At 43.8% G+C, this 21,890-nt stretch overlaps 1 protein-coding gene and 1 pseudogene across 6 annotated transcripts in view; both read left to right on the forward strand.

The window, feature by feature from the left end:
- PUS7 (pseudouridine synthase 7) overlaps nucleotides 1–21,890 on the forward strand; it is a 117,282-nt gene that overhangs the window by 74,069 nt on the left and 21,323 nt on the right. For all 6 annotated transcript variants that reach the window (XM_073619646.1, XM_073619645.1, XM_073619644.1 and 3 more), the window contains one exon: nucleotides 17,075–17,235. In XM_073619646.1, the coding sequence (XP_073475747.1) occupies nucleotides 17,075–17,235 (161 nt within the window). The remainder of the gene's footprint in view (nucleotides 1–17,074; nucleotides 17,236–21,890) is intronic.
- LOC141135999 (5S ribosomal RNA) lies at nucleotides 75–193 on the forward strand (annotated as a pseudogene).

Genomic DNA, 21,890 nt, shown 5'->3' on the forward strand with positions numbered 1-21,890 from the left:
CTATTGTAGAACCTCCACAAGGTCCTCATGCAGATGCTTGCTTATAAACTAGCCAAACGCACAACTGCTGAGATGCCTACAGCCACATCACCCTGAAAGCGCCCGATCTCGTCTGATTTCAGAGGCTAAGCAGGGTCAGGCCTGGTTAGTACCTGTATGGGAGACCGCCTGGGAATACCAGGTGCTATACACGGTTCTGTGCACATTGTTGCTAACACAAACAGCTAAACGCATGAGTGCAGGAACGCACGTCAGCGGAGGATAAACTTCCTTTCACCATGCAGAAGCTCCTATTTGAGTGTTTGGATAATTCATCCAAAAAAAAATCTAGTGGGAAAAGTACCCCTTTTTGCCATTTAAGTAAAGGAGTAAATATATTTTCATTTTTAAAGCTCCTTTTGTGCCAGGGGCATCAGCCTCCAGACAGTCACAATGGCTTCCGCCGTCAGGTTCAAAAGGTAAAATCCTCAGAATTAACCCCAGGGTGGAAAGAGGTCTTGGAGGAAACCTACAAGATACTGAAGCCTCCTTAGGAGGAGGCGCCAAGCTCGCTCAATAGGGGGAATTCTGCAGTTCTCAAGGATCTAGCAGGAAGACGAATAAGGGACTTCATCAATAGCTCCAAGGTACAAACTGGGCATTCTGGATCTTAAGTGCCGGTTCACACTAGACGCGGCACGACTTGCAGGTCGCCTCACGGAGGCGACCTGCACACGACTGCCGGGGCGACTTGCAAGACGACTTCTGTATAGAAGTCTATGCAAGTCGCCCCCAAAGTAGTACAGAAACCTTTCTTCTAAGTCGGAGCGACTTGCGTCGCTCCGATTAGAACGGTTCCATTGTACAGAACGGGAGGCGACTTGTCAGGCGGCTAGGTCGCCTGACAAGTCGCCCCCGTGTGAACCGGCCCTAAAGATCTAAACTCTTCCCTGCTCACCAGAAATTTCTACGCTTCAAGGTAGCAAATCTTCATTTCCAGTTTGTAGCTCTACCTTTTTGGGCTAGCTACTGCACCTCGAGTGTTTATAAAGCTCCTGGCTCCTCCTTTAGCCAGGTTAAGGGCTCAAAGTATAACGATACTAGCCTACTTAGATGATCTACTTTTAATAGATCAAGCTGTAGCCAGTTTAAACCAAAGTCTGGTCACCGCAGTCAGCTACCTGGAATGCTTTAGGTTGGATCCTCAATCTAGAAAAATCCTCCTTAAAAAAAGATTGCAGTACTTAGGGCTGATCATAGATAAAGTCCAGAAAAGGGTATTTTTGCCCCAGGAAAGAATCGGTTCCTTAACCACCTCAATACTGGGCACTTTCACCCCCTTCCTTCCCAGACCAATTTTCAGCTTTCAATGCTCTCTCACTTTGAATGACAATTACTCAGTCATGCTACACTGTACCCAAATGAAATTTTTATCATTTTGTTCACACAAATAGAGCTTTCTTTTGGTGGTATTTATTCACCACTTCATTTTTTATTTTTTGTGATATAAGCGAAAAAAGAGCGGATATTTTGAAAAAAACCCAAAATTTTCTACTTTCTCTTTTAAAAGAAATCAAAAAATTTAATTTTGTTGAAAATTTAGACAAAAATGTATTCTACCACATGTCTTTGGTAAAAAAAAATCCTGATAATTGTATGATCATTGGTTTGTGTGAAAGTTAGTCTACAAGCCATGCTACGCATTATTGAAAATGTATCAATCCTAATGCACCGATGGCCTAATGCACTGATCTCATTTCTTGAGGCCCTAAAATGTCAGGACAGTACAATAACCCCCCAAAAGACCCCTTTTTAGTAAGAAGACAGTCTGAGGTATTTAGTAAGAGGCATAGTGAATTTTTTGAAGTTGAAATTTTTTCCCCACAATGCTTTGGAAAATTAAGAAATATAGATTTTTTTTTTTGCTTCACTAAATTGTCATATTTACAAGTTATTTCTCACACACGGTGCAGGCATAATTGCAATTACACCCCAAAATACATTCTGCTATTCGTCCGAGTATGGCGATACCCCATGTGTGAGACTTTTCCACAGCCTGGCCACATACAGAGGCCCAACATCCATATAGCACCATCAGACGTTCTAAAGGCATAAATTACACATTTCATTTCCTGAGTACCTATCACATTTTTGAAGGCCCTGGAGCACCAGGACAATGGAATTACCCACAAAATGACCCCATTTTGGAAAGAAAACAACCCAATGTATATTCTATGAGGAATAATGAGTCTTTTGAACATGTCATTTCTTTCCACAAGTTTTTGGAAAATGTGGAAAGAAAAAAAAAACCTATTTTTTTCTCACAAAGTTGTTAATTTAGAAGATCTTTCTTACACATAACATGTACATAGCCAAAATGACACCCCAAAATACATTCTCCTACTCGTCCTGAGTATGGCAATACCCCATGTGTGAGACTTTTCCACTACCTGGCCACATACAGAGGCCCAACATGCAAGTAGCACCTCCAGGCTTCTAACACATAGCATGTACACACCAAGAATTACACCCCAAAATACATTCTGCTGAGCAAAAGGTAAAAAAAAAAAGCTCACCTGTGGTTTTAGCAGTCAGGAATACCGTTCCAGAGCAGCCAAAGCATTTGCCCAGACAGCCAAAGGAAATGTCCAGGAATTGTCCAGGCAGCAGACAGATATGGAAAAGTATGAACATGGTTCAGTACAGTCCAAGGTTTAGCAGGCAGTTCAGGTAACAGGCATAGGCATGGCCAGTCCAGGTGGCAGGCAAAGGCATGGCAAGGTCATGTGGCAGGCAAAGGCATGGCAAGGTCATGTGGCAGGCAAAGGCATGGCCAGTTCAGGTGGCAGGCAGAGGCATGACCAGTTCAGGTGGCAGCAGGCAGCACTTTGTACATTGGGCCTTGGTCAGGTAAGACCTGAGGACAGGGGTAGAGGCTTCTTCCCACCCAAATCTCTACGAAGCCTCCGAGTCTCCAGACCCTAATCCGAGAAAACTAAAAACCCGGAGAAAAATGTTTTCTCCACTCGGAAAACCTTTTCTGGAGCCCCTCACATATGTGAGACCCCTGTGCTGTACAGTGGCAGGGCAAATGATCAGTTCAGGAGGCAGGCAAAAAGCATGGTCATTTAACAGTCCGGGTCAATTCACGTTGAAGGCAGAAAGATGTTTGGCAGAGGCATAGTCGTTAACAGTCCGGGTCATTCACAGAAATGGCAGATAGTGGAAAAAAATCATCTTCACTGTACTAATAGTGTAGTGAAGTATGATAGCTCCGATAGCACGTTCCAATACAGAGGCCTGGCTGGGAGGGACATTGGGGACAGTAGTATCGGGTGTCACGGCGAATTCCTCTACTTGCACATACACATTTTTTTGGGGGTTTGCGACCTGTTTGGGTAAAAGGGAGGATTTCGGGAAAGTGCCTTTCATGGAGTCTGGCTAACGAATCGGAGCGAATTAGTTGAGGGGCTTGGCCTTGGGGATAGAGAAGGGCTGTGACAACGTCTTCTTGGAATTTTAGATAGGGTAGGGAACTTTGGGTGCACTTAGAAAAAATGATATATGAATTAGGGCAAGTTGCATCAAATAAATGGCGACTTTCTTGTACCAAAATAGTGATCTCCTGGTGGCCAAGTAGGGCTGCATCATCTGGTCGTTCATATCCACCCCCCCATGTATAGGTTGTACTCATGCACACATTTTGGCTTCTGTATGGGGCCTCCTCTTCTCTGAAGTTCCACCAAGGTGTCGTCATGTCATGTATTGTTGAAAGGATGTAGACATCTCTTTTTTTTATCTCTCCACTTCACCGCTAGTACTTCTTCAGTCCACATACTGGCCATTTCACCCTGCTTCAATTTCTTGGTGACCAATCTTTGTGGGAAGCCTTTGCGGTTGGTCCGTGCTGTCCCACAGGCCACAGTGTTCTGTAGGTACAAATGGCGGAAAAGTGGGAGACTAGTGTAGAAATTGTCTACATATAGGTGGTAACCTTTCCCAAGTAATGGTTGGATCAGCTGCCAGACAATTTTGCCACTTGTTCCCATGTAGGTAGGGCATCCAGGGGGGTTTAGCTGTCTGTCTTTTCCCTCATAAATTATAAAATCATATGTGTAACCCGTGGCCCTGTCACACGCCTTATAACATTTTACCCCACGTCTGGCTCTTTTACTGGGGAGGTATTGTTTTGTTCCCAGTCTTCCAGTGAAGTGCACCAGGGACTCATCCACACATATATTTCTATCAGGGGTAAACATCTCCTTGAAGCTGGCGCAAAAAAAATTGATTAGGGGCCGAATTTTGAATAATTTATCGTAACTGGGATGATTTCGAGGGAGGCATTGGGCATTGTTATTGAAGTGTAAAAATCTCATGATCATCTCATAACGGGTTCTGGGCATCAATGACGAATAGACCGGCATGTGGTGGATAGGTTGGGTAGACCAGTAGGAATGGAGTTCATTGTTTTTTGTTGTCAGCCCCATGTTGAGGGTTAGGCCAAGGAAAATTTTTAATTCTTCCACGGTGAGGGGTTTACAAACAAAAGGACGGGCATATGAGGAACTTGGATTGTTGGCTATATGTTGGCTGGCGTATAGATTACATTGCTCCACAATGTAGGTTAGGAGATCATTGGTAAAAAATAAATGAAAATAATAAAGTGGAGTTACATTTTCCGTCTGCATCTGAGGGCCTGGCTGGGCGGTAAAAAGGGGTATTACAGGTTCTACTGATGTATCGGGCAGCCATGTTGGATACAGTAGAACATCTGGGAGGCTAGTATGGGCAGTGCCTCGTTGATGGGATCCGTTGCTAGCATCTGGCCTATCTTCTAGGAAGGTTGCAGAACTGTTGGTGGATGCCTGCCTATCCCGGAGTGCTGCGCTGCTGGTGGATGCCCTGGAGTGCTGCGCTACTGGTGGATGCCTGCATATCATCCTGGAGTGCTGGGCTGCTGGTGGATGCCTGCATATCATCCTGGAGTGCTGCACTGCTGGTGGTTGCCCTGGAGTGCTGCGCTGCTGGTGAATGTCTCCTCCTGCTCATTTCTCCTGATTCTCCTTGTTAGGATTCTATCTTCCTCTGTTTCCAACTCAGAGCCACTGCTTTCCACTGGCTCATAGTCGCTATCCGAGTCTGAATGAGAGAATTCCCCGCTGCTCTCGTCCGACATACTCTGGAGTATTTGGAGAGCCTCCTCTGCGCTGTAAGACCTTTTTGTTATGTTGGCGGGCAGATGCGGCAGATGGCGGGCGGCAGATGTGAAAGATGGTGGGCGGCTGTGCCTGATGGTGGGTGGCCAGATGTGCCTGATGTTGGCGGGCAGATGTGCCTGATGTTGGCGGGCAGATGTGCCTGATGTTGGCGGGCAGATGTGCCTGATGTTGGCGGGCAGATGTGCCTGATGTTGGCGGGCAGATGTGCCTGATCGTGGGCAGATGGCGGGCGGCAGATGTGGCAGATGGCGGGCGGCAGATGTGGCCGATGGGTGGCAGATATGCCTGATGGTGGGCGGCTGATGTGCCAGCTGTTGACGGGCTGATGTGCCAGCTGTTGACGGGCTGCTGTGCCAGCTGTTGACGGGCTGCTGTGCCAGCTGTTGACGGGCTGCTGTGCCAGCTGATGACGGGCTGACGTGCCAGCTGATGAGGGGCTGACGTGCCAGCTGATGACGGGCTGACGTGCCAGCTGATGACGGGCTGACGTGCCAGCTGATGACGTGTCAGATGGGGGGCGGCAGATGTGCCTGATGGGGGGCGGCAGATGTGCCTGATGACGGGCTGATGTGCCCGCTGTTGGCGGACAGATGTTCACTGACAGGTGTTTTCACTGTTTTGGGGACACTGTGTTTTGGGGACACTAGCTGGGTGATCAGTGGGTAAACAGCAGACAAACAGCTATAAAACTCACTGATCTCCCGGCTGCAGCACAGATCTCTCTTCCTCTCCTCACTGACAGGCTCTGTGTGAGGAGAGGAAGAGATGAGCAGTTACATTACATGACGACTGTGATTGGACACAGTCATCATGTGATCAGGAGGGCCAATCACAGGGCCCTCCTGTGTTGTGCTGTCTCTGGGGGGCACAGGCAGATCGGGATCGCGCCGCTGCGCGGGCACGATCTCCTCTCAACTGCCACCCCTCCCCCTTGTTTACCATACGATGGCTGTGATTACACACAGCCATCGTGCGGATCAGGAGGGCAAATCACATTGCCCTCCTGCCGCACCGAGATGCGGCGTGTCCGAGTGACACGCGCGCATCAGGAACGTCCAGTCAGAAGGAGGGAGCTCCCACCCGGCCGTTTATGTGCAGTGGGTGGGAAGTGGTTAAAGGAACTGATTCAGTTGGTCAAAACAAAGAAGAATCCTTCTATTCATCTTTGCATGAGTTTATTGGGAAAAATGGTGGCTTCTTTCAAGGCCGTTCCTTATGCGCATTTTCATTCAAGACTGCTGCAAAACAGTATACTGTCAACTTGGAACAAGAAGGTCCAAACTCTGGACTTCCCGATGCGTTTATCCGACAAAGTGCGTCGGGAGCCTCAATTGGTGGTTAATATCCAAAAATCTTCAAAAAGAAAAATCCTTTCTACCGGTTACCTGGAAAGTAGTAACAACAGATGCCAGCCTTTTGGGCTGGGGAGCAGTCCTGGAAGAAGCCTCTGTCCAAGGGAAGTGGTCCAAATCAGTGTTGCCCTTGCCCATCAATGTTCTAGAGCAGGGGTCTTCAAACTGCGGCCCTCCAGGTGTTCAGGTACTACAATTCCCATCATGCCTAGTCATGTCTGTGAATGTCAGAGTTTTACAATGCCTCATGGGATGTGTAGTTCTGCAACAGCTGGAGGGCCGTAGTTTGAGGATCCCTGTTCTATAGATTCGGGCAGTACGCCTGGCCCTAAAGGCCTGGACACTCACACTATGGAATTATCATGTCAGGATCCAATCAGACAATGCCACAGTGGCTTATATCAATCACCAAGGGGGCACGAGAAGTTGTGCGGCCCAGAGAGAGGTGAATCCTCTTCTGTCTTGGGCAGAAAACAACATCCCTTTGCCTATCAGCAGTTTTCTTTCAAGGAATGGGGAATTGGCAGGCGGACTACTTGAGTCGCCAACAATTGTTCCCGGGAGAATGGTCCCTTCCAAAAATGGGGAGTTCCAGACGTGGATCTGTTTGCGTCCAGGTTCAACAACAAGATTGACAACTTTGTGTCAAGGAGAAGGGATCCCATGGCATACGGAACAGATGCCTTGGTCTTTCCATGGGATCAGTTTTCACTGATCTATGCATTCCCTCCTGTTCTGCTGCTTCCGCGTCTCCTACGCAGGATCAAGCAAGAGGGAAAGGAAGTGATTCTGGTGGCCCAGGAGATCTTGGTTTGCCAAGATCATAAGGATGGCGGTAGGGGACCCTTGGACCCTGCCCCTGTGGCCAGACCTTCTCTCGCAAGGTCCGGTGTTCTATCCTACCTTACAAATGCTAAATTTAACAGTTTGGCTATTGAGGCCCACATTCTAAAGCAGGGCTTGACAAATTTGCTTGGAATCTAGGAGCCAGCTAAAAAAGTTAGGAGCCAGGTTTTTTTTTAAACGACCGACAAAGCTTTATTTTCAATATAAAAAATAACTAATATTAAATTTACACAGAAAGACCGCCCTGCTAGTGGCCGAATAGCGCCGCTAAAACGACGGTAAAGCGGCGCTAAACATAGCGCCTCTTTACCGCCGATGCCCCCCACGGCTCGGTGTGAAAGGGCTCTAAGTTTTTCAGGCGGACCTGATCAGACCCTGACAGGCGAACCTGATCAGACAGCCCGTGTGAAAAGGGCCAAGCAGGGAGATAACAAATAAATTTATTTTAATTAAGAAAAAAATAAACAGTTTTTACTTTAAAAAAATAAAAATAAAAGCCATTATGAAAAAAAAAAGGCTATCCCCACATTCACTTCCTTCTCTTCTCCACTTTGGGAAGGAGATGGGCAGGCAGTGAAAACAGGCAGGGGAAGCTCCATTAGCATTGCATTAGCGTTGCTGGTTGTGTTGTCATACCAACAGATGGCGCCAGGTTCCAGAAATACTGCAGAAGGCCGCAAAGCCGCGGCCTCAATTACCGGCCGCCGCGGCCGGACGCGATCGCACGGGGGAGTCAGGGTCCGCACAGAGACAGGATACCCCAGGTGTGCCGCCCCAGGTGCCAGGTCTCTAATTCTAGTCGCAAATGCGACCTGGCACCCGGGGTTTGTCGAGCCCTGTTCTAAAGGACCGTGGGCTGTCAGCTTCAGTAGTTTCTACCTTTGGTTAATGCTAGGAAGCTGGCCTCCAGAATCATATATTAGAGTCTGGAAGGCATATGTCTATGTCTCCTGGTGTGAATCCAGGGGTTGGCACCCCAGGAAATATATCATAGGTAGGATCCTTGAGTTCCTACAGATGGGATCAGTAATGAAGCTGACCTTGAGCTCTATCAAGGGCCAGGTGTCGGCCTTATCTGTGTTTTTTCAACAACCACTTGCCTCACACTCTCTGGTTCGTAACCTTATCCAGGGGGTAACACGTATTAATCCCCCTGTTAAGTCACCCCTGAACCCTTGGGACTTAAATTTAGTCCTGTCGGCTTTACAAAAACAGCCTTTTTGAACCGATTCAAGATATTCCCTTGATCCTCTTGACAAGGGAAATAGTTTTCTTGGTTGCCATATCTTCTGCCAGGAGAGTATCAGAGTTGGCTGCTCTTTCCTGTAAAGAGCCATATTTGATTATTTATACGGATAAGGTTGTATTGCGGCCTCATCCTAATTTTCTACCGAAGGGAGTGTCAGGTTTTCATTTTAAACCAGGATAGTGTTCTGCCTTCATTTTTTTCAGAACCTTGTTCTGTGGAAGAAAAGTCACTACATTCTCTTGATGTGGTGAGAGCGGTCAAGGTCTATTTAAAAGCGACTGCTCAGATTCATAAAACGGATGTTTTTGTTTGTGTTGCCAGACGGTCCTAAAAGAGGAGAGGCGGCGTTGAAATCTACCATTTCTGAATGGATTGGTCAAGTGATTGTTCCAGCTTATGGTTTAAAGAGGAAAATTCCTCCTTTTCATATTAAAGCGCACTCCACCAGGGCTGTTAGTGCTTCTGGGGCAGTGCATCACCAAGCCTCAGATCTGCAAGGCTGGTCTTCAATCCATACATTTACCAGATTCCATCAAGTAGATGTAAAAGATTATGAGGATATCGCTTTTGGGCGTAGTGTACTACAGGTGGCAATATAAGTCCTCTAGTCTCTTGGTGCCCTACTTTTGTTGTGTCTCCCTCTCTTAAGTTGGCATTGCTATGGGACATCCCACATAGTAACTACTATGGCTCTGTGTCCCCTGATGTATGAAAAGAAAATAGGATAATTAAAACAGCTTACCTGTGAAATCCTTTTCTTTGAAGTACATCAGGGGACACAGAGGTCCCTCCCTTCTTTGGTATACACGTGTATTGCTTTGCTACAAAACTGAGGTACTCCCAGTAGTGGGAGGGGTTATATAAGGAGTGCACTTTTTGTCTAAGGGGCGTGCCAGTGTCCATTACCTGAAGGTGGCCTATAACCCACATAGTAACTACTATGGCTCTGTGTCCCCTGAATGTACTTCAAAGAAAAGGATTTTTACAGGTAAGCCGTTTTTAAAAACCTATTATTTGAGCTTATCACCCTTCATCTGAAAAAAAGCTGCCCAACAATCTCTCCATCTAGGGCGTGGATAGCATATATTCCATCATTACCCCAGGATATGGACCTCTTGATCTGATGTTCATTTCAATGTCAAGTCACGCTCCAATTTTTATTTATTCTATATGTATCTAATGTCACTTCAAGATCAAATCTTATGGATCCAGATGTTTAAGGCCAAAAATTGTTTCCTGGCCTCGACCCAGGCTTATTCTTTATCGTTATTCTAAAATACGAAGATCTAGAACAGGTTTTGGAAGATTCTTTTTATTCCACACTGCTTGTTTCAACCTAACTCGTTTTTCTACCATTACCTTATACAAAGTAAACCATTTTCAGCCTTGCCTCTGTGTGTACACATACATGTTTCAAAACTGAGATTGTACAGAGTAGAGCCTTCAGCTTCCCTTTTGATCCCCTTTTTACCATCTTGGGCCTGCTTGAAAGCCTTCTCTGAGGGTCCCTATGCCAACAAAACACACATACAGAACTTACCAATCAGTAGTCGATCCCTCCTTCCAACTGCCTTTTAGGCAGTCTTTGTGCTTTAGACATTCCTGACATCACTGGCGCACCCATAAGGGGAATTTTTTCATTCCCCTTGTGAATGGTGTGGCACTACTCTACATACAGTATCTCACAAAAGTGAGGACACCCCTCACATTTTTTGTAAATATTTTATTATTTCTTTTCTTGTGACAACACTGAAGAAATTACACTTTGCTACAATGTAAAGTAGTGAGTGTACAGCTAAATTTACTGTCCCCTCAAAATAACTCAACACACAGCCATTAATGTCTAAACCGCTGGCAACAAAAGTGCACCCCTAGGTGAAAATGTCCAAATTGGGCCCAAAGTGTCAATGTTTTGTGTGGCCACCATTATTTTCCAGCACTGCCTTAACCCTCTTGGGCATGGGGTTTACCAGAGTTTCACAGGTTGCCACTGAAGTCTTCTTTCACTCCCCAATGACGACATCACAGAGCTGGTGGATGTTAGAGACCTTGCGCTCCTCCACCTTCTGTTTGCAGATGCCCCACAGATGTTCAATGGGGTTTTAGATCTGGAGACCTGCTTGGCCAGTCCATCACCTTTATCCTCAGCTTCTTTAGCAAGGCAGTGGTCCTCTTGGAGGTTTGGGGTAGTAGTTATGTTGGCATACTGCCCTGCGGCCCAGTCTCCGAAGGGAAGGGATCATGCTCTGCTTTAGGAAGTCGCAGTACATGTTGGCATTCATGGTTCCCTCAATGAACTGTAGCGCCTCAGTGTCGGCAACACTCATGCAGCCACAGACCATGACACTCCCACCACCACGCTTGACTGTAGGCAAGACGCACTTGTCTTTGTACTCCTCACCTGATTGCTGCCACACATGCTTGACACCATCTGAACCAAATAAGTTTATCTTGGTCTCATCGGACCACAGGACATGGTTGCAGTAATCCATGTCTTTAGTCTGCTTGTCTTTAGCAAACTGTTTGCGGGCTTTCTTGTGCATCATCTTTAGAAGAGGCTTCCTTCTGGGACGACAGCCATGCAGACCAGTTTGATGCGGTGTATGGTCTGAGCACTGACAGGTTGACCCCCCCACCCACCCATTCAACCTCTGCAGCAATACTGGCAGCACTCTTACAACTATTTCCCAAAGACAACCTCTGGATATGACACTGAGCACGTGCACTCAACTTCTTTGATCGACCATGGCGAGGCCTGTTCTGAGTGGAACTTGTCTTGTTAAAACACTGTATGGTCTTGGCCACCAAGCTGCAGCTCAGTTTCAGGGTCTTGGCAATCTTCTTATAGCCTAGGCCATCTTTATGTAGATCAACATTTTTTTTTTTTTTTTCTTCAGAGTTCTTTGACATGAGGTGCCATTTTTGAACTTCCAGTGACCAGTATGAGAGAGTGAGAGCAATTTATACCAAATTTGACACCTGCTCCCCATTCTCACCGGATACCTTGTAACACTAACGAGTCACATGACACCAGGGAGGGAAAATGGCTAAGTGGGCCCAATTTGGACATTTTCACTTAGGGGTGTACTCACTTTTGTTGCCAGTGGTTTAGACATTAATGGCTGTGTTGAGTTATTTTGAGGGGGCAGTAAATTTACACTGTTATACAAGCTGTACACTCACTACTTTACATCGTATCAAAGTGTCATTTCTTCAGTGTTGTCACATGAAAAGATATAATAAAATATTTACAAAAATGTAAGGGGTGTACTCACTTTTGTGAGATACTGTATATCCACATGGGTTGCATCTTTCTCGTCATATAGGCAAAAGCCTATTTATTAGAAGTTCTATCACCACGCTTCCGAATTCCAGTGACATTTCCAGTGTCTTCCTCTCATCAACACTAGCTGAACAGATAAGTCAAACTGAGCTGAATTGAGACCGACTTCTTTTTCGGTCATGTTACTCCGCCACTAAGGTGGACCTTATTTAGCAGTCTTGTGGTTCTGGAGCTGTATGTCGTCATGTTTGTGTGTGTATATGTGTGTATATATATATATATATATAGATAGATAGATAGATAGATAGATAGATAGATACCGTATTTATCGGCGTATAACACGCACTTTTTTCCCCTTAAAATCAGGGGAAAATGGTGGGTGCGTGTTATACGCCGATCCCCACTATTTTGTGATCTATCGGAGCGATCGCCGCCGACATTCACATAGCGTGTATTTTTAAATATGGCGCCGCGGAGTTCGGAGGGACTCTGCGGCGCTCGTTCAGCTGAACGAGCGCCGCCGAGAACACAGTGACTGGGCGGAGCCGAGATACACATAGCCGAGGGTTCTCAGCTCTTCTCGGCACCGTTCACAGTCCCGCCATTGGACCTCTGTTATGTCCATCATAGGGACTGGGCGTGACTGTGAACGGCGCCGAGAAGAGCCGAGAACCCTCGGCTATGTGTATCTCGGCTCCGCCCAGTCACTCCGCGGCGCCATATTTAAAAATACACACTAAACTTGTGTATGTCGGCGGCGATCATGTACACTGGGGACAAGGCTGCACTGACCACTGGGGACAAGGCTGCACTGACCACTGGGGACAAGGCTGCACTGACCACTGGGGACAAGGCTGCACTGACCACTGGGGACAAGGCTGCACTGACCACTGGGGGCAAGGCTGCACTTGGGCAAAGCTGCACCGGGGCAAAACTGCACTGACAAGGCTGCACTGGGGCAAAGCTGCACTGGACACTGGGGCAAGGCTGCACTGACAAGGCTGCAGATAGACACGATAACGCTGCATTGATGGGCATTTAAATGTAAGTTTTTTTTCCTTAAACTTCCCTCCTAAAAGTTTTTTTCCTTAAAATTCCCTCCTAAACTTGGGGTGCGTGTTATACGCCGGCGCGTGTTATACGCCGATAAATACGGTGTATATATATATATATATATATATGTATGTGTGTGTGTATGTGTATGTATATATATATATATATATATATGTATGTGTATGTGTATATATATATATATATATATATATATATATATATATATATATATATATATATATATATATATATATGTGTGTGTATATATATAATAAAAATTCTCGCCACATGCTAATTACCTGCTTAACATCCGCATATCCTAGAGGATATGTACATTTCCAGACAATGGAGGCTTCAGTTATGCTTATTGATGCAGCATTCTGAGGCCAGGTTACTCAACCCTTGTTTAGGGACCTATTGCATATCCTTGCTGCCTGTTTTGCCTTCCACATTCCAGAGTCTGAATACTATGACATAAAGTACAGTACACAGGCCACCCTCCCCTCTATTGATTGGTTAATTCTTATCCTTGCTACAACACTGATTCATAGAGTGAGGCACAGTTATAGAGGTGGTGGCCCAGGTGGGCATGTCTTCAAGAGATTTGCCAGTGTCCAATCACCTGAAAGTACAAGCCTATAACCCAGGGTCTACTAATACCATGCCTGTGTCTTGTACTGTACTCCAAGACATGGAATTTACAGGCAAGTCAAAATTCCTTTTGTTTTTTGTGTGCTAATCATAAAATCAGTTTCTTGGAGTTCATTGAGGGTCTCAGAAATTAGGACTGTTTGGTTATACTGCTGCTTATGGAAGGATTATTTGAGCACTGGAACACTAAAAATAGTGACGGTCTTGGTACGTCCCATTATACTCCTAGCATGCCTCAGCTTGGTGTAAAAGCAGTACCAAGAGCATGATCCTAGAGAGACTTGTGTTCCTCAATTTTTTTTTTATGGTAAGTACAAATGGCCCATTTTCTTTCCTATTCATTGACGGACTAAGGAACTCAAAGATTGTTGTGACATTTAAAAGCAGCCCAACTAAGGGGTGCACAATAGCAACAAAATACCAACAGGCCCACAATGGAACTAGATACTGCATGCAGCTCAAAGAGATGGCTGAAGAACCTTACGCCCGAAACTGCCATCAGACGAGGCCTGAACATCCACCTCTTGGTGGATGGGAGAGAGTTTGTGAATAGATGACCAGGTGACAGCCTTTACGATTGTAGAGGCAATATTCTGATGCCAAAAAGCCCAGTAAACACTCACAGATCTAATAGTGCACCTTAATAAATGATGAAACCTGATCTTTCAGACCATGATGTTGAATGATGATCTGTCTAAGCCACTCAGAAATGGTGGACCAAGACGCAGTTTTACCTTTACAAGGACCATCGGGGATGATCAACACGGAATCGGTTTAATGAAAGCAATGTCTTTTTGGGTCTTACTGGGTACTTAAACCCCCTTCCTAACCAGACCAATTTTCAGATTTCGGTGCTCTCACATTTTGAATGACAGTTACTCAGTCATGCAACACTGTACCATATGATTTTTTTTGTCCTTTTTTTTTTCACACAAATAGAGCTTTCTTTTGGTTGTATTTAATCCCCGCTGGGTTTTTTATTTTTTGCGCTATAAAAGAAAAAGACTGAAAATTCTGTTAAAAAAAATGCATTTTTCTTCCTTCGTTTGTTATAAAATTTTGCAAATTAGTCATTTTTCTTCATAGATTTTGGCCAAAATTTATAATGCTACGTATCTTTGGTAAAAATAACCCAAATTGGTGTATATTATGTGGTCTTTGTGAAAGTTATAGCGTCCACAAGCTATGGTGCAATCTCTGAAAATTGATCACACCTGAAGTACTGACAGGCTATCTCATTTGAGACCCTAACAAGCCAGGAAAGTACAAATACCCCCCAAATGACCTCTTTCTGGAAAGTAGACATCCCAATGTATTTAGCAAGAGGCATGGTGAGTTTTTTGAAGTTGTATTTTTTTCCACAATTCTTTGCAAAATAAAGATTTTTTTTTTTCCACAAAATTGTCATATTAGCAGGTTATTTCTCACACGTAGCGTATGCATACCACAAATTACACCCCAAAACACATTCTGCTACTCCTGAGTATGGTGATACCACGTGTGTGAGAATTTTACACAGCATGGCCACATAGAGGTCCAACATGCAGGGTGTTCTAGGAGCATAAATTACACATCTAATTTCCTGACTACCTCTTGCCCTTTTAAAGGCCCTGGAGCACCAGGGCAATGGAAATGCCCCAAAAATGACCCCATTTTGGAAAAAAAACACCCCAACATATAATCTGAGGCATAATGAGTCTATTGAACATGTCATTTTTGCACTTCTGTGACCCTTAGGAGACGCATAGCCAAACAAGCTTAGGCTGGATTTCTCCTTTACCAGGAGGTCTTCCAGATATTCCACATTAGGGATCTCCTAGGAGCATAGCAAGGCAAGCACAGGTGGCAGTACTTTAGTGAACACATTTTAAATTTTATGAGGGGTAGATTCCCCCCCTTTGGATTGGGAACGGTGAACAGTTTAAATTAAAACCCCAGAAACCATTCTGGCACAGATACCAGGGGTGGAAAATCCTTTGAGAGGAACGAGAGGAATTCTAGCTTGTAGCCTTTGGAAATTCCTTGGCTACCCAGATGTCTGCAAAGGCTAACAGATATCACCCTTAATCTACATGTTTGAAAACCGGGGGTTGCCCTATCATGCTGAAGCAGGTTTATCTGAAGATTTAGGGAACCTGGAAGCCCAGGGTTTATGAGAAGACTAGGGGCCAGGTTTGGATTTGGAGGATAAGGCCTGAGAGCATTTTTGGCCTCTGAAGGAGGGTTGAGCTTTCTGGTCCTGAGCTCTAGGTTGCTTCTGCTGGGTTAAAGTAATCCTTACCCCCTGTGAGATCCAAAGAGACTATTGGCCTTGATGGGCATGCACAGCATTCACTTCTTGAATGCCTGTTCCTCTACACTTTAACTGTTTCTCATAGTCTTCACCCAGTCACCTATAGTTTGACAGACTAGCATGATGCCCAAGGCAGTTTGTACGGTAGAGCCTGTTGGAGAAAACAAGGTTTTGGAAAAGTTGTCCAGTCACTTATCTATGGGATGCTTTCACACAGGCACATCTTCCAAAGGGATCTCCAATGACCTATCATTGCCAGATCCACAAAGAGTGGTCCACTTTTTAGAAAAAACTATTCTTTGAACTGCCAGCCTCTTGGAAGGAGTGTACAGCTTGTTGGGGTTCTCAAAATCGCCATAAAGGACCGCTGGAAACAGCTGATGCTTTAGAAAAGGTATTTGCAGCTTTAGCGTGCCTTAAGGATCCTAGACTGAGAGTAGCACTAGTAAAAGCTTCAGACAGATCCTCAAGCTTTTAAGGTAGTGGGAGCCACACCTATAAGAGCCAAGGTTGTCTCAGTTTGCAGGTCAAATAAAGATCAAGCAGGAGAAGACACAGAAGTACTCATAGTTGGCAATCAAAGTTGCAATTTGGCTATCCAGGGGTAATTCTGATTCTGCTATGGCTCTGTATCTGGAAAGTGCTCTGTGGCACACTAACTCAATACAGTAAGATCTGGAACGTGTAACCGTGCAGATCCCAGTGCCCGAAAGTCACATTTCCAGGTAGGCCCTGCAACATTCCAGTCTTTCACGGTCAAGGTACGGCCTCCAAAGCTATTACTATGGATATTCTGATCGCAATACCTATATAAAGACCAGCTCAAGCAGCCTTTAGTATCCTACTTGAAGAAAAGATAATCTTTGTGGAAGATAATATGGCTAGCAAAAGGTTAGACTTTTCTCAGCATAGCAGAGAAAATGTATCCACTCTTCTAGGACACTAGCAAAAACCGTTTTGGTGGGTTATGCCAGGTTGGTCACTGTTTTCCAGTGTTTAAATTGTCCTGTATGCAACAGTATAACCCAACAGTCTCTGCCCTGTCTCCCTCAGTAAAGAATTACATTTATTTTTGGGACTTCTGTTAAACATTTGTCTTTTTTGTGGATACATCTAACATCAGGCGTTTTGTATTGATAAAATTTGCAGCCGAAAAAGGATACTTGGTTCAATGCAGAGAAGAGTGGGCCAATACAAGGGACCCAGAAGCTGCACTCAGAAAATTGCCAGTCAAGCGTTGTGTGGAAGGTCAGCTGTTACGTGGGCTGTCCAAATATGGTCTGAAGAACATTGTGACTGCTTTTGGCATAGTGAGTATGTTTGTAATGGATTTAGCTAGTGAAGTTCAATGCCCTGTATTAACCACATGGTAAAAATCAGTGGTTTTTCACTCTATGCATTTTGACATCTCTAAACCTTGCACATGTTTTGTAAACCAAGCATTAACTACAATCACTAGGAAGATCCAATGTTATGTAGACTGCCTCATGACACCCAGAATTTTAACATTGTAGTTAGTAGTCTCCTTATAACAGACTGTATTCAGATGTCTCATTCCATCACAGTTCACAAAAATAGGCTTATTCTCAGAAGTATGGACAGAGCCATCCAAATCAAACCTTTTTACACCAATGCCCAATTGTACATCTAAAACTGCTGGTGTATAGTACAGATACAGCCTAATATAGAGACATTTATCATTTATTCAAATGGCTTACAGCTGATTCATGCTTTTTAGCCATAATCAGTGCACTGTATGTAAACTGTGGCTTCTATGGAGTAGGGCTTGGGACTTAATTAGAAAGTATAACCCAGAAGGTTATGGTGAGAAGAAATAAAAGGAGCCAAAATGCACTCCACAGAACCAGTGCTTAGCACAGTATAGCCACCTTATAACAGTACAAAATATTTTACAGCGCACACATACAAGAATGACATTTCCTGCAGGGCTAGTTAAAAACACCTGAACACCTGAACATATTCAAAAAATACGGGGGTTTGGTCACACTATATGGTCATATAGTGCTAAGCCCACTTACTGCGACAAAGTACCCCGAATTAGTGGGTCCTACACTAGTAATAGAATGGAAGATCCTCTGTCTCAACCATGGGAGCTGAACTCCTATAACAATCTATTAACAACAATAACAATAACAATCTATTTACATGTCTCATTCCATCAATTCTTCTTAATTAAAAAAAAAAAAATAGAATTATTCATTACACGAGTGTGAGAGATGCCCAGCAAAACAGTTTTTTGCATCAATGGCCAACTTGCATATTCAGAGCTTCCAGGGTGTACAGTACAGGTACATAATATAGTCTTGGCCATGGTTTCCATACACTGCATTGATGGCCAAAAAGCCTTATACAGCTGTATGCAGTTTTGAATAAATATCTTATTTTTCTTCTTCTTTGTGGTTCCACACAAGAGTAATTACAGTAATGCAGTACAAGGTGAAAGGTTGTCAAGAGAAGAATTATTTTAACAGATTCTACAAAGCTTGGTAACTTAAGTCATTCATTTTCAAAATATATAATCGTGAAAGTTAATGCTGAACTTTAGGAATCCAGCTACCTTATAAAATTTAGCTGCGTTAGTAAGGGTTGAGTCCAGTGAGGTGCATGTGACCTTGTAGACTTATCCTTTCAGTTTACAGTTTATATTTTTTCTGAGTGCTATTTTTTCCTATTGCTGCGCTTCCAGCACTCCCACACTGGACCCTCTGGTCTCCGCTCTTGAGGCTGCAGAGTTGCATGAAACCTGCAGTGCCCACTCCTTCTCTCACCTCCCCACCTCCCCACCTTCTGCCCAATCACTAAATACTTTTGTATTAAGTGAACTCGGTCACAGAATACAAGGGCTCCTGTATATGAACAATGGAGCGCAGGGGGAAGGCAGAGATGCTTTTCGTGAGAACGCAGAATCTCTCCTGTCAATGCACTGGGATGTGTAACGATAGTTGTAGTCCCGGAGATTCATAAAACTGAGATGTAACTGAAAAAGATAAGTCCACAAGGCTATCTGCACCTTGCTAGACTTAACTAAAAATGTGCTAGAACATTTAACAAAGTGGCTGAATTCATGGAGTTAAGCGTTAAACTACATTGTCTTGTGTGACTACACCATTTATGATCTAACAATTTACTGTGTATGCGGTGACACTACAGGTGCTGGCAGTATTCTCCTTTTAATAGTAAGTCTACTACCTTGGTTTATTTATATAAACACATTTATTTTTTTGCACAAACTAATTTATTAGACACAATGTAGCTCACAAGTTATTACACTTTATATTGTCCACTGTGAGGATTTTTCTTATTCCAGACATGAACCGTTTCAACCCAAACTTCATTTGGCAGTGTTTTATATTTATATATATATATATATATATATATATATATATATATATATATATATATATATATATATATATATATATATATAGCTAGCGGAGGACAGAATAGATATACGGGGAAATCACTGGTATGGAAGTGTGGCCATAGTCTTATTTACCCTTACAGACTCTTACAGACCAATGCTCCCTTCTGGGGAGGCAATGAACATTTCCATAGAGCTAAAATTCTGGCCTTTACTGCATTAATGTATCCGTAAAGCCATAGAATGGGGATAATTTAGTCCCCCTGCAGAGATTTTATTGTTGCCTGTGTCTCCACTGGAAATTTACCCCTCGTTTGGTCCTGGTGACCTTTCGTGAGGGAAAATTTCCAAAATGCAACACCTGTTCCTGTGGTAACTGTGAAGATGGAAATTCTGTTCACTTTGGAGATATTTCCTCTAATTTTGTGGTGCACCTTCAGGACAAGAAGTGAAGGAAAATCTATCTAAAAGAAATATTTTGGCTTTATGTGCAATTTTTAAAGTGGTTCTAAAGCCTAAATATTTTTTAAGGAAAATATATTCCAGGACTAGTTTGTAGTTGAATATTGTTCAAAGTCCATTAGAGGATCTTCTCATGGATTATAAGGGAATCCAATCCACATATAGGCAATATTAGTGGGCCACTCCATATGGGCAGTGGTATTAGGTTCCTTTGGGCTGTAGTACGAGATCCACCCACATATGAACAATATGATGGGCCACCATACAGTGCCTTGAAAAAGTATTCATACCCCTTGAAATTTTCCTCATTTTGTCATGTTACAACCAAAAACATAAATGTATTTTATCGGGATTTTATGTGATGGACCAACACAAAGTGACACATAATTGTAAGCTGGAAGGAAAAGGATAATTGGTTTTCACGTTTTTTTTTTTACAAATAAATATGTGAAGTATGGCCTGCATTTTGTTTGCATTTCTGAGTCAATACTTTTGTAGAACCACCTTTTGCTGCAATTACAGCTGCAGGTCTTGGGTATGTCTCTACCAGCTTTGCACATCTAGAGAGTGATATTTTTGCTCATACTACTTTGCAAAATGCTCATGCTCATGCTCTGCCACAGATTCTCAGTTGGATTTAGGTCTGGACTTTGACTAGGCCATTCTAACACATAAATATGCTTTGATCTAAACCATTCCATTGTAGCTCTGGCTGTATGCTTAGGGTAATTGCCCTGCTGGAAGGTGAACCTCCATCCCAGTCGCAAGTCTTTTGCAGACTCTAACAGGTTTTCTTCTAAGATTGCCCTGTACTTGGCTCTTTCCATCAACTCTGACCAGCTTCCCTGTCCCTGCTGAAGAAAAGCATCCCCACAACAAAATGCTGCCACCACCATGTTTCAGGGTGGGGATGGTGTGTTCAGGGTGATGTGCAGTGTTAGTTTTCTGCCACACATAGCGTTTTGCTTTTAGGCAAAAAAGTAAAATTTTGGTCTCATCTGACCAGAGCACCTTCTTCCACATGTTTGCTGTAACCCCCCACATGGCTTCTCGCAAACGGGACTTCTTATGGCTTTCTTTCAACAATGGCTTTCTTCTGGCCACTCTTCCATGAATGCCAGATTTGTGGAGTACATGACTAATAGTTGTCCTGTGGACAGATTCTCCCTCCTGAGCTGTGGATCTTTGGAGCTCCTCCAGAGTTACCATGGGCCTCTTGGCTGCCTCTCTGATTCATGCTCTCCTTGCCCAGCCTGTCAGTTTAGGTGGACTGCCATGTCTTGGTAGGTTTGCAGTTGTACCATACTCTAATTTCGGATGATGGATTAAACGGTGCTCCGTGAGATGTTCAAAGCTTGGAATATTTTTTTATAACATAACCCTGCTTTAATCTTGTCCACAACATTATCTCTGACCTGTCTGGTGTGTTCTATGTCCTTCATGATGCTGTTTGCTCACTAAGGTTCTCTAACAAACCTCTGAGGGCTTTACAGAACAGCTATATTTATACTGAGATTAAATTACACACAGGTGGACTCTATTTACTAATTAGGTGACTTCTGAAGGCAATTGGTTCCACTAGATTTTAGTTAGGGGTATCAGAGTAAAGGGGCCTGAATACAAATGCACGCCACACTTTTCAGATTTTTTTTGTAAACCATTTTGAAAACCATTTATTTTCCTTCCACTTCAAAACTATGTGCCACTTTGTGTTGGTCTATCACATAAAATCCCAATAAAATACATTTATGTTTTTGGTTGTAATGTGACAAAATGTGGAAAATTTCAGGAGGTATGAATACTTTTTCAAGGCACTGTATGTGGTTACTGGCATTTAAAGTCCATGTTGATGTCTTTCAATAAAGTGTGTTAGAAGACCAGCCCCCATATCGGCAGCATGGAGATAGACTGTATAATAGCATAGGTATCAAACATCAGGCATAACTGGAAAGCTCCTAGGGAGAGGTGCCACTGTCATCACACATGGCACAGCTATAGCTTATAGCATGGCATCTTTTTTGCATCAATGGCCAACTTGCATATTCAGAGCTGCCAGGGTGTGTAGTACAGATACATAATATAGTATTGGCATTCTGCCCTCACTTTATTGGCAACTTGATA

The sequence above is a fragment of the Aquarana catesbeiana genome, linkage group LG03, assembly GCF_042186555.1.
Source record: "Aquarana catesbeiana isolate 2022-GZ linkage group LG03, ASM4218655v1, whole genome shotgun sequence".
NCBI classification, from domain to species: Eukaryota; Metazoa; Chordata; class Amphibia; order Anura; family Ranidae; genus Aquarana; species Aquarana catesbeiana.